At 34.2% G+C, this 14,697-nt stretch overlaps 2 protein-coding genes and 1 long non-coding RNA gene across 7 annotated transcripts in view; all 3 read left to right on the top strand.

Annotated features, from left to right (window-relative positions):
* The first annotated feature begins 450 nt into the window (after window positions 1–450).
* LOC135118039 (uncharacterized) lies at window positions 451–4,927 on the top strand. The gene is made up of 4 exons (XM_064038950.1): window positions 451–1,092; window positions 2,529–2,726; window positions 2,995–3,171; window positions 4,127–4,927. The coding sequence occupies exons 1-4, from the start codon at window positions 1,044–1,046 to the stop codon at window positions 4,492–4,494; spliced, it is 792 nt and encodes a 263-aa protein (XP_063895020.1). The 5' UTR covers window positions 451–1,043; the 3' UTR covers window positions 4,495–4,927.
* A 253-nt stretch (window positions 4,928–5,180) lies between these two features.
* Window positions 5,181–6,017, top strand: LOC135118040 (uncharacterized). The gene is made up of 2 exons (XR_010277328.1): window positions 5,181–5,257; window positions 5,964–6,017. It is a non-coding gene; the product is annotated as an uncharacterized LOC135118040 (long non-coding RNA).
* A 1,411-nt stretch (window positions 6,018–7,428) lies between these two features.
* The window catches only part of LOC110384287 (endophilin-A), a 38,657-nt gene continuing 31,388 nt past the window's right edge, over window positions 7,429–14,697 (top strand). For all 5 annotated transcript variants that reach the window (XM_064038944.1, XM_064038948.1, XM_064038949.1 and 2 more), the window contains exon 1: window positions 7,429–7,606. The gene's annotated coding sequence lies outside the window, so the exon portion shown is untranslated. The remainder of the gene's footprint in view (window positions 7,607–14,697) is intronic.

Below are 14,697 nucleotides of genomic sequence, written 5' to 3' on the forward strand. Positions count from 1 at the left end.
ACATGTGGATGATATTCCGAATCAATATTCTCAAATGCGTTTTGAGAAAATACAAACCGATAAAATTTTAAAATGAATGCATTTTTTTAAAAACTAAAACACCAAATAAGGTGTAACTGAAAAAATAATTCGTGAAGTGCAATGTTAAAAAATTCTTTTTATTTCAACCACTTATGTAATATGGTTTGCGAACAAACCTTACCCATATGGTTTAGTCTTGCCAGTAGAAAATACGTATGAAAATTAATCTGAAAATCAGCTTTTGAAAGTTTAGAAACTCAAGAATTTAATATGACGCCCTTATTATTAATTTTCTTCAGCTTTACCCTAAGTTATTACTATTTTTCTAAATAATAGTGGCCTACTGATGTTGACAGATGGAGGGTTGACATTTGAAGTACCGACTGACTGACAACTTTGACGTTACTTCCTACAGCTAGAAGTATGAATCATGGGGATGCAACTGAAGTACAATAATTTTCTGAGGTTTTTTTTTAGAAATGCGCCATCTAGTGACGGATGCCCCGTAACTTGGGTATTTGTACTTCGTTTTAGTCACTAGATGTCACTGCACCTTAGACCGATATTTCATCGATTTAATAACAAATCTAAAAAAAGTTTTGTGATTAGAAATATTAACAAATATTGTAATTAAATAATTTTATGATTTATTTTTAATTCTTTTTTATCTATGAGGACGTCTTAGTTAATCACAATAATCACACTACTTGAAACCACTTGAAACACTGACGATTGACATTGACAGTCGACCATACTTTTAAATTAAACCGTTTTCCGTTTTCTAACGTGTTGGTTTATTCTGAGTGTTATTTTCTGGTTTTTTTATTACGATTGTTGCGTGTTCCTGGACTCTGATACTGACTGCTTCTGTGATTGACCTGGCTTCGTATTTTGGACCTGTGATCTACTGCATTTTCATTGACCCGGCTTTGTATTTTGGAACCTCGATCGACTGCTTTTACATTGACCCGGCACCGTATTTAGGACTAGAAAATGCGTCCAGTGGATCGTCTTAGGGCGGAATGCCATCAACGTCAAGATATAAGTGCTACTTTGATTGTGACAATGACGGTAAGTTCAAAACTTTTAACTTTATAATGCACGTAATTTATCTTTTGCTGATAGGCTGCACAATATCCATTATTGTCATCCGTGCAATCTGTGGTCATCATAGTCCTTGAGTCATCAAAAATCTAAGATGCACTACCACACACACTCCTGTCCTGACCCTACACAAACAATTGAAACTGCACATTAACTTTTATATCCAATCAAAAGACTCGGAATCTACGTATAAGACAAAGCCCGCTCTAGACGACCCTCTGACCAAATAACTTCATCAGGTTTTAAAACTATGATTTTACAGTGGCGTAGCATGGGATTCCGCCGCCGGGCAGGTATATTTAGCTGCCGGTCAGTGGGTAGTCTTAGGGGCGAGCCCCCTTATTTAGGTACTTATTTAAATTCAAATGACTACAATTTAATAAAATTCTAAAGATGGTTTTGGCAAGAAAGAATTATTATTGATATCGACTCATGACCAGGTGCGGTCTCAGCCCATGATTTTGGGATTCACTAGGGTGCTGGAAGGAATACTTTCAGAAATTGTTACTGGCTCTCTTTGATATGTAGTGCAGCAGTGTGAAAATTTTAGCATCCTACCTAGGATTTTGTTGATTCATACACTAATGATCTATGTATAACTTTGTCGATTCATACAGCATGCAACAATATTTTTTGCAAACTAGGATATGTTAGATTTTCCTTTAAAGCTCAAAAAACATAAAGCCTTGTGTGGACTAAGCATTTATTGTCAAATTAAACGAAAACAAGCAGATGTAAAAATTCAAGAGCGAGTCGAAAAATTTAGTACCCTGCCTGCCTGATAGGTTAGATCTTCTTTTAGTAGACAAGAAGTTATTGGGAGGTAGGCTAGAAGTATAGATAGATATCTATCTATCTTGTTGTATTTGTTATGGTGGTGGTGGTGGTATCTATACACACTATGTACACCATAACAAATTACAATTTAAAACTTAATAACTAAAAGGGGTGTAACAATGGGTGGTCTTATCGCTAAAAGCGATCTTTACAGACAACCTTTAATGTATAGTGACTCTTCTCAAGAAAATTGTATTATGGGGTGGCATAAATAGGAACTGACAATGTAAAGGCGGCAAAAAATGCCTTTGCCTCTACTGTCAACGCTATCAGCTTCTACTTGGCTTGATGCTGCAGCTAGGCGGCGGTGCCGGCCCCTAGAGTAGCGCCACCCAGGGCCATGGCCCCCTCGGCACCCCCATGCTATGCTACTGTGATTTTATTTACTTCAACTGTGGTGTTCCTGTTCTAGTACTGCTAGACCTCAGCTATTATTTCTAGTGTTAGATTAATATTCAAGGATGGTATCACAGTACATTACTAAAATTTTATACATATGATGATGATATCTATTACGGTATTTTAATGAGAGTGAGTTGTTCATGTATAAAACTTCTTGATTTCAGGCCCATTGCACCGATTTCCTAAACCTGAATACCCACATTTGGAAAAGTTTAACTCGTGGAAAAAAGTACTAGATAAAGCTTTACAAGAGAAAGGCGACATCTACATTTATAACCAAATTCGATTTTGCGACAGACATTTTGAAGAGTGTTACCGTTCAGCCAGTCACCGACTTACTCCAAATGCAATACCAACTCTAGGTACCTACTATTTAGATGTCTTATGTTATTTAAATCTTAATAGAAACAAAACCACATTTCTTTGCCTTCGCTGTAATAACAAAATTGTTCCTCAAATATTAAATAAAATTTTCTACTGAATAATCTAATCCTAATTAGAAGAAAATAAAATGAATATTATATACCAAAAATAATTGATGCAACATGCTATCTTCTAAGAATTAAATGAATATTGTTCTATATTCTACATAATTATACAGTAACTATAAATAATTTCATCCTTTTGCAGATTTATCTACATTACCAGTTGGTCAAACTCTTGAAGGTCCATCGGGACATGTCGAGGCAGACATGTCGAATTTATTAAACATTTCGCAAGATAAACTTGCTGTCATTGAGCCATCCAGCTCTACCCACTATCATAGTGATGTACAGAATGCATTACAGACAGCTGAACGCCCTAAAGGTAAATATTTTTATTGACAATTGACCTTTGACTTGTAACATTAGGTTTTCTTTCCATCATCAGGATTCCAATTTGTTTCCACTGTAGGGTCATAAAACTTCTTGCAGAGAGAGTGGGCATTTAAGCGTACATAGGGAAATAAGGACAGAGAAAGCGACTTTGTTTTATACTATGTAGTGAAGCCTATGTGTTATTACATTTTTATAAGCTATATTACTGTAAAGTTTCATCTAAATCCGTTTAGTAGTTTTCGCGGGAAGAGGAACAAACATCCTCACAACATTTATAATATTAGTACTAGTATAGGATTATTTCATACTAACTGCGTCCCGCGGTTTCACCCGCGTATACCGGAATAAAAAATAGCCTATGTCTAATTCCAGGGTATAAGCTATCTACATACCAAATTTCATCCAAAGCCGTTCAGTAGTTTTTTCGTGAAAGAGTAACAAACATCATCCAAACTTACAAACTTTCGCGTTTATAATTTTAGGTAGGATTATTTCCGCACTTGCAGGAATCAATAAATGTAAGACAATAACAAATCTCCGAACTTGTAAACCTGAATTAAATGGATTAATAATAATAACTTGATATAATCCTACAACTTATGTGTCATAATAATTATTCATCCAAATAGCTAGTTCTAACCATCCATACCATTTTTTTTCGTTGGTAGAAAAGGCCCAAAAATGTATGGAGTCTGAATGATCTTCTTTATATCCATTTTTGTTTACCCATAAAATCCCCATAAAAAATATTTATCAAGCTTGTATCTGCTGTTGTAGGGAAGTCTCCACTTTTTGTATCTGTTCCTCGAAGCCTACCTATTCCAATCTCTGGTCATAATATAATAACAGAACAATATTATGTAACATATTTTTATCACAATTCTATTAAAACTTTGTGTAACACTATTTCTTTGATCTGAGGTGTAACATAATTTAAATTACAGGTTCTAGGAAAAGAGGGACTTGTCAATATTTAAAACGAGTCGTCACCTCCAAAGAGAAGGAGATAATAAAGTTAAAACAGAAAGTATTGAAGCTGAAAAAGAAATATAAGGAACAAAATAACAAGAAACTCTCTGCAAGGAAAATTTCCACATCAAAATCATTTTTGAAAGAGTTAAATAAAATGCCTGCAACAATAAAAATATTTACTTCCCTCCAAATGAAATGGAAAAAGAAACCACGAGGCAGGCGATTTACATTTAACGAAAAAATCATGGCATTGACCATTTACAAACAGAGTCAGAAAGCTTACAACCTCATGCGAAAAATGTTTGTCTTGCCATCAAAGCGCAGCCTACAAAAATGTTGAGTAAATTTGAACTGAAACCAGGCTTCAATCCTGATATATTTAAAAATTTAAAAGCTACAGTAGCAAAATTGCCGGCAGAAAAAAAGTTGGTCAATTTACTGTTTGATGAGGTATCATTGGCTCCGGGTGTTTTTTACAACCCTGCCCTAAAACAGATAACTGGTTTTGAAGATTTTGGGCACAGACAAACAAAAAAACTCGCAGATCATGCCTTGGTCTTTATGATCAAGGGTATAAAAAGCAAAGTGAAACAACCTTTATGCTTTTCATTTTGCCAAGGTGCCACGAAAAAGGACGATTTAAAGAAGCTGATCAAAACAATAATAAAAGAAATCTCCAATACTGGATTGATAGTTATTGCCACTATATGTGACCAATCAGCCACAAATATTTCTGTGATAAAAAGTCTTCAAGAAGACACAAAACGCAAATATTTACAAGAGGGTAATGAATATAGGACCCAAGCCTTCGAGTTTGAAGACCAAAAGGTCTTCCCATTATTTGATCCTCCACATCTTTTAAAGGGAATGAGAAATAATTTACTCGCCAAACATTTGAAATTTGTACAAGATGGGAAAACAAAGTATGCAAAGTGGGAACATTTGGAGATGCTGTTGAAGTTAGATGTTGGGGATGATGAAATTAGGCTTGTTAATAAATTAACAGAAAACCATGTTAATAAAAGAAAATTCCAAAATGAAAGTGAAATATGCTGCACAAGTTTTCAGCCAAAGGGTATCATCAGCATTGAGATTCTTAGCAAGTAAGTATGCTTTTATTGTTCTCATTATTTTCTCTATATTTAAAAAAAATTGCTATTAATTTACTAAATTAGATTTTTATTTTTAATTTACATGTTTTTAACCATCTTCATTCTCCACAGACAAATTAGAAAGTTCATTATTTTTCTTTAAAATAATATTAGATGTCCTGGCTACATTTATAAGTTCAAAAATATTTAAAAACAAACAATTGAGATGCTATTTCTCTCGATAAAATTCAAAATAAAAATACAATTCATATCTAATAATTTATCTAAAATTGGCTATGTCAATATTTAAGATGCATAAGATATATTGTTGGAATAACATTATAAATTGAAATGAAATAATAAATTAAAATTATCATATTGAAATAAAAATTTGAGACATTATGAAACTACAAAATATAGTTTAATGTTGGTTTCTTACTAATTATATTTACACCCACAACTATTTACTGAACCAACTGATAAAGACGCACAGTAAATCGTTACTGCCACTTTAAAGTTTGTAAGTTTGTGCCTTTTCGACACAGCCGTGAGGCACACCGTTTAATTTTTTAATTAAATTTTTGTATTTTTGTTTTTATTGTGTCCCCTAATCTGGGTCGAATAAATGTATTTTCTTTCTTTTTCTTTAATTTCGGTCCACAATAGCAAAAGATTGATATGAACTGTATTCTAGTACTTATTTAATATATTGTTTCAGAACACAACCTTCTTCCGGCGGAGTGCGAAGAAACTGCTGATTTTCTACTCATTATGGACAAACTATTTGATTCTTTCAATGGACATTCATATACAGGTGATCCAAAAATTTTCAAGGGGTGTGTAATGAATAATTCTCCTCATTTTAGATTATGGACAGAGGTAGTTCCTATATTGGATTCAATGACTTTTAAAACTATAAAAAAACGGGATGGTACAGAAGAAGTAAGATATGAAAAAGTGCCATCCCTTCAAAATTGGATCCACAATATTAAAACGTTTAAAGAAATGTGGGAGTTTTTAAAAATCAAATATAAAGTTACTAGCCTTTTAACCAGAAATTTCAATCAGGACCCTCTTGAAAATTTTTTTTGTAACATTAGAAGTAATGGGATACGAAATGTTAATCCCTCGTGCCTACAATTTATTAATGCGTTCAAAACTTTGTTACTTAATAATTTAAATTCGCCCCATTCTGTAAGTGCCAACTGTGAAAAGATGAAAATAAATCACTGCAATCTTTCAAAGATCTTCTTGCTGAAAAACAAAACAATGAAATTGAATTGGTTAGTGGTGATTTTCCTATTGATTCTTTAATTAATACAATGAACCAAATTAAATGGAATGACTCGATTTTGCATGCCGAATCAAAAAAATATGTAGCAGGATACATTGTAAAAAATCGAAATGTAAAGTGTTCAAAAATGTGGAACATGTACTAATGATATATTAAGAAAGGAAATTGATTTTGAATCATTTAATTATGAAATAGATTATACGAAAAATCCTTATTTAATGCATGTGATGATTTTATAAAATTATTAAATGAAATATATTATATGATTGTTGCATGTTTACGAGATTCACCTGAAATAAAATATCTGAAAGAAAAATGAAATTTTACATCAATTGCCATTGTGATTTTAGTATAATTACTTGTATAGTTCATAAAAATAAATTAATTGATTTTATAATTAATATGTCAATTAATTTAATCATTCACAGTTGGTGCACCGGGGTTAATAGAATAATTAACGGAAAAATAACAAATTTCGATGTAAATGATGAAATTAAGTTACAAGCATTTAAATATTGTAATACACATAAAAAAAGGAAATAAAATATACTTAGCCGATAAATGTACTCTTTATCTTTTGTTTTTTTATTATCTCCCATAATATTATTGACTAGACTAGAAGTTGGAAACTGAAAACTGGAAACTGGAACTGGAAATTGAAATCACTGTTTTAAATTCAATTTACAGTAAATTGAATTTAAAACAGTGATTTCAATTTTCAAATTTAAAAACATATTTAAGAGAACTCTTGAAAAGCGCCATCTACCCTAACCATACATGAAGTAACCACGCCATCTTGTGACGGGGGCCCGTTAACTTTCACGCTAGTAAGTTGTTTTGAACGATGAGTTGCGTATCTATCTCTATATAGTGTATTATCTATGGTATGAATGCCAACGCTTAATCGTTGAATGAGCTGTTTTTTTTGTGTATTGATTTGTGTAAAAGAATCAAGGACGCGTACGATTACAATTTACTTGAAGGACATTATTTCAAATAGACAGTGATTCACTATAATTCTGAAAATTGTGCGCCGCGAATTTGAGGTGAAGAAGTCAACATTACAGGTAAGTCGCATAACACCAACAAATCAATAATTATTTGAAGTTACTCCGTACTATGGGACAGTTTTACTGTATGAGATATGGTTTTCGATTGCTGAATGTATGGTTTGATAGGTCTTGTTTAGTCTTTGGGGTTTTAAACACGAATCAATTGTGTTACACATTTAACATAATAGGTATAAATTTGAGATAATGGTTCGTAGTATCAACGTTGGAAACCCAACGTGGTGCGCGGAGGCGTTTAGCTGCTTACCTACCAGTCAGGAAGCACCCATCGATATGTCAGCAATTGCTGAATACCAGACATTTATTTGTCACAGTAACATTGTATAAACAAGTCTAAACAAACCACTGCATTGTACCTATTCAGCTAACATAGAAATAGTGACTGTAGTTTTGCTCATATTGTGTTTTAATTGTGCCAGAATTACAGTCTTTAACAATTTTTTAAACTCTCGTATAGATGGTAGAGCACCTAACTGAAATATTATTAATATTTCAGGTGGAACATAAATTAATTAAAATAAAAAAATAATTATTGTTTACTACTTCACCAATTTAATTTACTATGAACCTCCACAATTGACTTTGAACCTTAAAACTCAAGAGCAGCGAAGAGTTTTGGAAGATATTTGTTTCAGCTTCTACATTATAGGTGTGCTATGTGTGTGATGTCATACATTATTTTTCTCCAACATCTGCTGAGGTAATTGAGATAAAACGGGAAGGTCTCGTAACTTACAGTGTAATCTTTTAATGCCCCCTTGACAGCCCCAAAATTTGAATGGAGTTTAAAATCTTAAAAAGTTTTATAAAGTATAATTCAATTTTTCAATATTTAAGTTCTTAATGTACCAAAATAAGTTCAATTGGCAAAAATAACATTATCAATAGCACTATCAAACAAACATGTGATAATGAAGTAAAACAAAGCAAATGTAATGTTCAATTCAGTAATGACATGCTATCATTCTGTAAATGAGGTTTGTAAACTTGATAATGCTATGACTTGATATTTCCAAACAAACCTTAGCACAAAGATTTTGCTAGCAAATGTATGCTATATTTTGGTTTAGTTTCAGTAAATTATTAAACAATTTGGCTTCACTTTGTTTACTGCTTGTTGTGACCCGAAAATTCGGCGCGCGCGATGTTATTATCCTGTCATTTGGGTTAGCGAAATGTTATGCTAATAGTATCGAATGAATGAAACTAAACTCATCGTCAATAGAAGTACATAGTGCCGCATTTGGAGATAATGTAGATCCCCCGACGCGACGGTTTCATAGGTATGCGACCTTCGCGTAGGCGAAAGACGATTTAGGGATTATGCAGTAGGTGTTTACGGTCTCAAAGATAGCAAGCCCACACTTACCAGTAATGCCTTCAGGCGTGAACCTAACGAAATAATGATGTGGTGAATATAAATCTACAAAACAAGAAAAAGTCGACTCAAGATATGAGAAATGACTTCGCAGATCTAGATATTACTACGCTGTTTTTAAAGTTCCTAAATTACATGCGCTGGGACTGACTGCAAATAATGCAGAAATAAAAAATCCGCCCACTTCGTTTCAGCAAGTGCAACATTAGTGATAATTGTGATAAAGCACTTCTGGCACCCAGCGGTCGGGTAGATTAGCGTACGTAGTCGGAGTTTTAGGTAATACATATTCAGCCTTATTACTTAAAATACATATCATCTTTAAACTAACAAGCAAGGAAAAGTACTTAATTGAGTCGTCGTGACACTGCGAAAATTTCGATCAAAATCGTTTCTGAACCGTGAAAATGTTACGGACATTTGGACTTACTTTCGCTTTACAGATGATCAGAGTACAAGAAAATTGGCAATACTTCCGGACTCCTAGTTCAAAGGTTAAATTATGAATACGGTAGTTTACAATATGGGGCTAGTCTGTTCATTAAACCAAGATAGTGTAATTGCTTTGCCGATAACGGATACTCTGTTCACCCCAATGTATATTACATGTTTAGACTGTTGGAGTAGCACAAAGAACAGTCTTGAACCATCTCAGTAAGTAGGAAATCAATCCTTTTATTCTCGGCCTTAGAGAGATGACGAAAAATTACATAGACAGATACATAGGTACATTAAAACTATGTGCAGGAAGAAGAAATGAGCGTTGAGTGTCGTAACGCATACGTTCTTGTGAAACAATTTTTTCTATGAGTCACATAGGATTGCCTTCAAGTACGATTAGATATTACCCATATATGTATTCAATAGTAGTATAGTATCGTTAGATATGACTTAAAGATATCATTGGAATCTTTATATCTAAGAATCGATTACCATGCTGATGAGGAAACTTTGCTTGAAATAATAGTTCCGTGACATCTTGACGCAGTTACCTAATAGGATCAACTGATCAAGTACTTAACTCATTTTTTATTGCCTTACTTATATCGACGTAAAAAACATACGAACTGACGAATACTGCGTGCTTGAGTACAGTGCGTTAAAATTCAGGACTTCTGACCAATGTCCAATGTCGCAAAAATCAATATGAATGTCCTCAGAATAGCACCTCATCCCGCATAGGTTGGCCAAGTTTGTAAATTAACCAATAGTTGCAGAGTGCACTTAGAGACTGCCGACGACGCGGGGGTCCATCTATTTTAGTAACGCTCCCCCAGTACGCTAGTCCCTCTCAATTAGCGCCTTGACTTTTCACAGAGCAAGCTTTTAAAAAATAACACGAACGTTTTTGTCTACTTATAATTTGTTTTGCTCCCAACGGCTTTTTTATCTTTGTTGACCATATGAGCCGTTTAATGAGGTCGTAAACCTCATAATTGTTTGTATTGAAACTGATGACGGGAAGTGGGAGCAATTATTCCCAACAAATGCGCCAGTAAGTATTTAGTGTTTGTCCGAAAGAAATGGCAGAACGTTCCCCGAGTGCTAATGAAGCTGTTTAATCCGGTTTATGCTTCCAGTTTAATATTTGCAATGTTTCCTGCGTAAAATACAATTGATAAACTTCATTTAACCAAGTTAGTTGCGTGCGATAATATCAATAGGTATGTCATTATCACGGTGTAAAAATTTAATCTCATTGCCTTGACCTTATTGTTAAACAACTGAAATAATGAAACGTAAATAATTTCTCACGTGTCACGCAAGTGAAATTAGGTTTCTGGATTTAATTCAGTATTACCGGTGTGGACTAACAGATATACCTTATTATAAAATTTTGATTTTATGAAAGTCGTCCGAGTCGGTAGCTGTGAAAGTTAAAAGAAATTCCTTCTTTTTTTAATGCAGTTCGTCCACCAAAGGTATCCTTTGAATTGCAAGGACTCTCGGTGCATCTTCTGATTTTTAATCAAAACCGATACCTTTAGGGATGTTCGCTTAAAATGTCGTAACAACCCCCGTATTTCAACTTTCCGTGAAAGGAATTTTCTTCAGACGCGAGCTGAAGCAGAAATTCTGTTAAATGACTGAAATTTTTAGAACGCTTTTAAAGTATGTAATGGTAAAATGGCTAACATAGTATCGAAGTACTCTTTGGAGTAGACTTGAAGTCACGCAGGATATTAGAAATTGTATTTTCATCATATTTTGTTGACTTTATTTTGGGCATCTATCACATGCCATTGAGTCCATCTAGCTGTCAAAGGTTAAGGTTACGGCCTTATTTGTCAATTGGTCCATTACGAACGAATTTGCTTAAATGGAATAAACGTTAATCATTCGGAGGATTGAATTACATCCACAATAAGGGAACCGGTTAAATAAAATCAGTTTAACTTTATTTGTTCTATTACACCCCGGCTGTGTACGTTACTGGATGTACCAATAAAACGTTTATTGGCCTAACGCTCTTAACTATATGAGAAAGTTGAAAGGTCAGATGGGAGCACATCTTGCTCGTTTACCCGATCTTTCGCTGGTTAGCTCTTATCTCAAATACATTTTTAGTTTGCGCATTGTGTTCACGGTTTTTTGTTGGCGTTTTATTATCTTATCATTACGGCATGTTTACTTTGTGTGCTGCTGTCTGGAAATACATTAGTTAGGTATATAGCAAGATGCGTACGAAATCATAGTATCGCTAATTTCGCTTCATTACCAGTTACAACAAGTCCTAAATCATTGTATTTATCCGGGTGTAGTAAAACCGTTTTATCACGTTATCAACATTTTGTGATATACCTAGCATATCAATAACTGACAAAGACAGCGATAAATTAGAAAGCTCGATTACATACATATTTTGAATGGGAGCTCGTAACGATTGTTATGTGGATATAATAGGCCTATATACTTACTTATTTAATAATGTAAGGCGTAGGCGGTACACGTCTGTTATGCCACAGGTCACACGAATCGATGGACAGTTCATTACTGAAAATTCAAAACGACACGCTGTGATGTCACGAACATACCTCCGTGTTGATGAGACCTTTTTCATGTGATGATATATGTAAGTGTTATTTGCGGGTACCTACCTAAGGTTTAAATAGTGAAAATCTTGAAATTAACTTACCTATGAGAAGTTTACATAAAAATGTATGTAGGCAACGTATGCAGGTCATGTATTTTTAACTAGACTTTTTTTCTTAGCAATAAAAGTTATGAGTAAAATTAATGTTGATACTTAAAAACTATACATTAAATTAACAATAACCTTCAATAAAAACGTTAGTACCGCATTGCGGGTGAGCCAAATCTTGCCTTATCTTAGCTGAACTGAAAGTAACCGTAGGTTAGGTAACGAAACTATTTTCAGATACTGAGATACGGACCATCTGATTTAAATTTAATCCGGGTAACGAAATCTATGACGTGACGTCATGAACTTTAATGAAGGTTCAAACTAATTGGACCGGCAGAACTATGAGCAGTGGAATTAATTAATATCAAATAATAATATAGTCCGCGTAATATAATATTGTTTTCATAGCGAATAACGCCAAATGCTAATAATACATGCATCATGTTATTTATCAACAGATATGTTCCGCTGGAATGTAACCAGATCTTCGCACAGATAAAACATGTTTCCGTGTTTGGATGGCACACGTCACAAAGTAACCCTCCGTTTTTCCCACTAAGTAGGTATTCATCTCGTGTAAAGGATCCCATGATACCCTTCCTATTACACGACATCTATTTCTAAGAGGTCTAATGGTTTACGTTTTCGTGATAAATTGGCCAGGTCTACAGGGCACTGATTCTTGTACCTACGTTACTTTTACAAGATTTTGTTACGGTCTCTTTATTTGGAGGTTTTCCGAATTCAATTCACTTGAACAAGGTCAATTTGAGGGTTTGCAGATCTTTCCGATTCAGTGTTTGGGCGCTCGCCAGAATAATCACCTGCGAAACGTGAAATAAAAATGTAGAGCAAGCGACAACTTAGATTAAACACGAAAATTGTATTAAATGAATTTGTGTGTTGGGGCTAAAAGCAAGTTATTTTGGATACATATATTGTTTTACTTACTAAACTGAAACAGTGATAGAAAATCACCTGGCCCTGTCTATGTAGAATTATTTTGATGCAAATGCACTGCAAATAATGTATTGTGCTGGAAAGTCGGAGGAAATTGTAGTATGAGTAACACCACTATTTACTTTCTCTAGATATTAACCGAGTGTCTCACTTTTACCTTCTTTCGCTTTAAAGAACAGTTTAAAGAAAATATAAACGTACTTTAATAAAACAAAGTATTGAATTATAGATTGTAATGTACGACTTGGGCAAAGAAAATAATGTATTTTTTATCATGTTTGGAGCGCAAGTTCTACTTTCGTAAATAGTAACACTACCCCAATTTCTCACTCAAAGCATTTTCTTATTCAAGTACCTCTACTTGGATTACATGTTAGTACAGTTAAATAGGAAAGGGCTCTCTTACTATTCTATTTAAATGTTTTTACATTATTACATTACACAATACCACGGCCATAAATATTCTTTAATGAAGTGGTATCGGCTCAGGTTCCGGGATGTTACCGAAATTGAATGAGGTATATAGGTCCTTAACTTCTATAAAGTCTAAACTCATTGGATACTTCAACACAAATCACATAATTGACCCGGAATTAGCCTAAACGCGTTGGGCCAAGTTACTCGGCGGCTAATGTGATTGGTTTATTATTTTTGCTTATGTACATGTTGTTGACCTACTTGGCCCTCTCTCTGCTATGCAGAGGAATATGACGGCAGACAGACTGGCGCCCCGAGACGTTGAACCACCACATAATGGCATCTCGCCCACACAGCTTTCCCGGCAAAGGGCCTGTGTTCAACGCCCTAAGACGTCCTTGAGTTGAGCCTTTGATTTGTGAAAAGGAGGTATTGAATATTGTATGTACAAATGGAGGTATTATTTTTGGAACTTAATCTGTTGAATGTTACTTTGTACGTATTGGGAAAGCAGTTGTCATTTCTAGAACTATCTTTTGACGTTTGAAACACAAGTTGGTTTTGCTACCTCTTTTCACATTATACAGAAAATTCCTGAGAGATCATGATTCGTTTATTTTGATTCGGCATTATATGAAAAATCCCATCCAGCAATTGTGAAACGGGGCCCTTAATATTCGAAATCAAATAACAGAATTAAACCTTTTAATGGGATGGCGTCATAATAGCTTTAAAATGGATGGAGATGATGGCGGGTAGGGGTGAGAGGTAGAGGATCCCGCGATGGTTCGCGACCCACATTTCCGAACGGTTCTTTATATGTTCGCGCCCCTGACACATTGACTTACATTTGAAACGTTCGACCTGTTTAAAATTCTACAGGCTCACCAGCAGATGGCTTACGTTTTATCGTAATGATGCTCGTTATAGAAATGGAAGTCTATAAATGGATACTGCGATTTGTAAAAATCAACTACTTCTTTTATAGAAATAGATACTCGTTTGGATTATTAGGTTCATGCCCATATTTCAGATGTCTTAGAATCGCAAAATTATATGTGCAGAAATAATATCCAAAGTGGCCATAAAAAAGAATGTAATAAAAATACAGTCGTCAGAACCTCTTCAGTTGGGGCCTGTCGGAATTTGCCAAATTCATGAAAAAGTTTAAATGGAGTTTTCCTATCT

This window comes from Helicoverpa armigera, chromosome 17 (assembly GCF_030705265.1).
Source record: "Helicoverpa armigera isolate CAAS_96S chromosome 17, ASM3070526v1, whole genome shotgun sequence".
NCBI lineage: Eukaryota > Metazoa > Arthropoda > Insecta > Lepidoptera > Noctuidae > Helicoverpa > Helicoverpa armigera.

Coding starts and splice junctions, on each gene's coding strand:
- LOC135118039 (XM_064038950.1), top strand. CDS start 1,044: ATGCCATCAACGTCAAGATATAAGTGCTACTTTGATTGTGACAATGAC. Junction 2,727..2,994: donor AAATGCAATACCAACTCTAG/GTACCTACTATT, acceptor ATCCTTTTGCAG/ATTTATCTACATTACCAGTT. Junction 3,172..4,126: donor GACAGCTGAACGCCCTAAAG/GTAAATATTTTT, acceptor TTTAAATTACAG/GTTCTAGGAAAAGAGGGACT.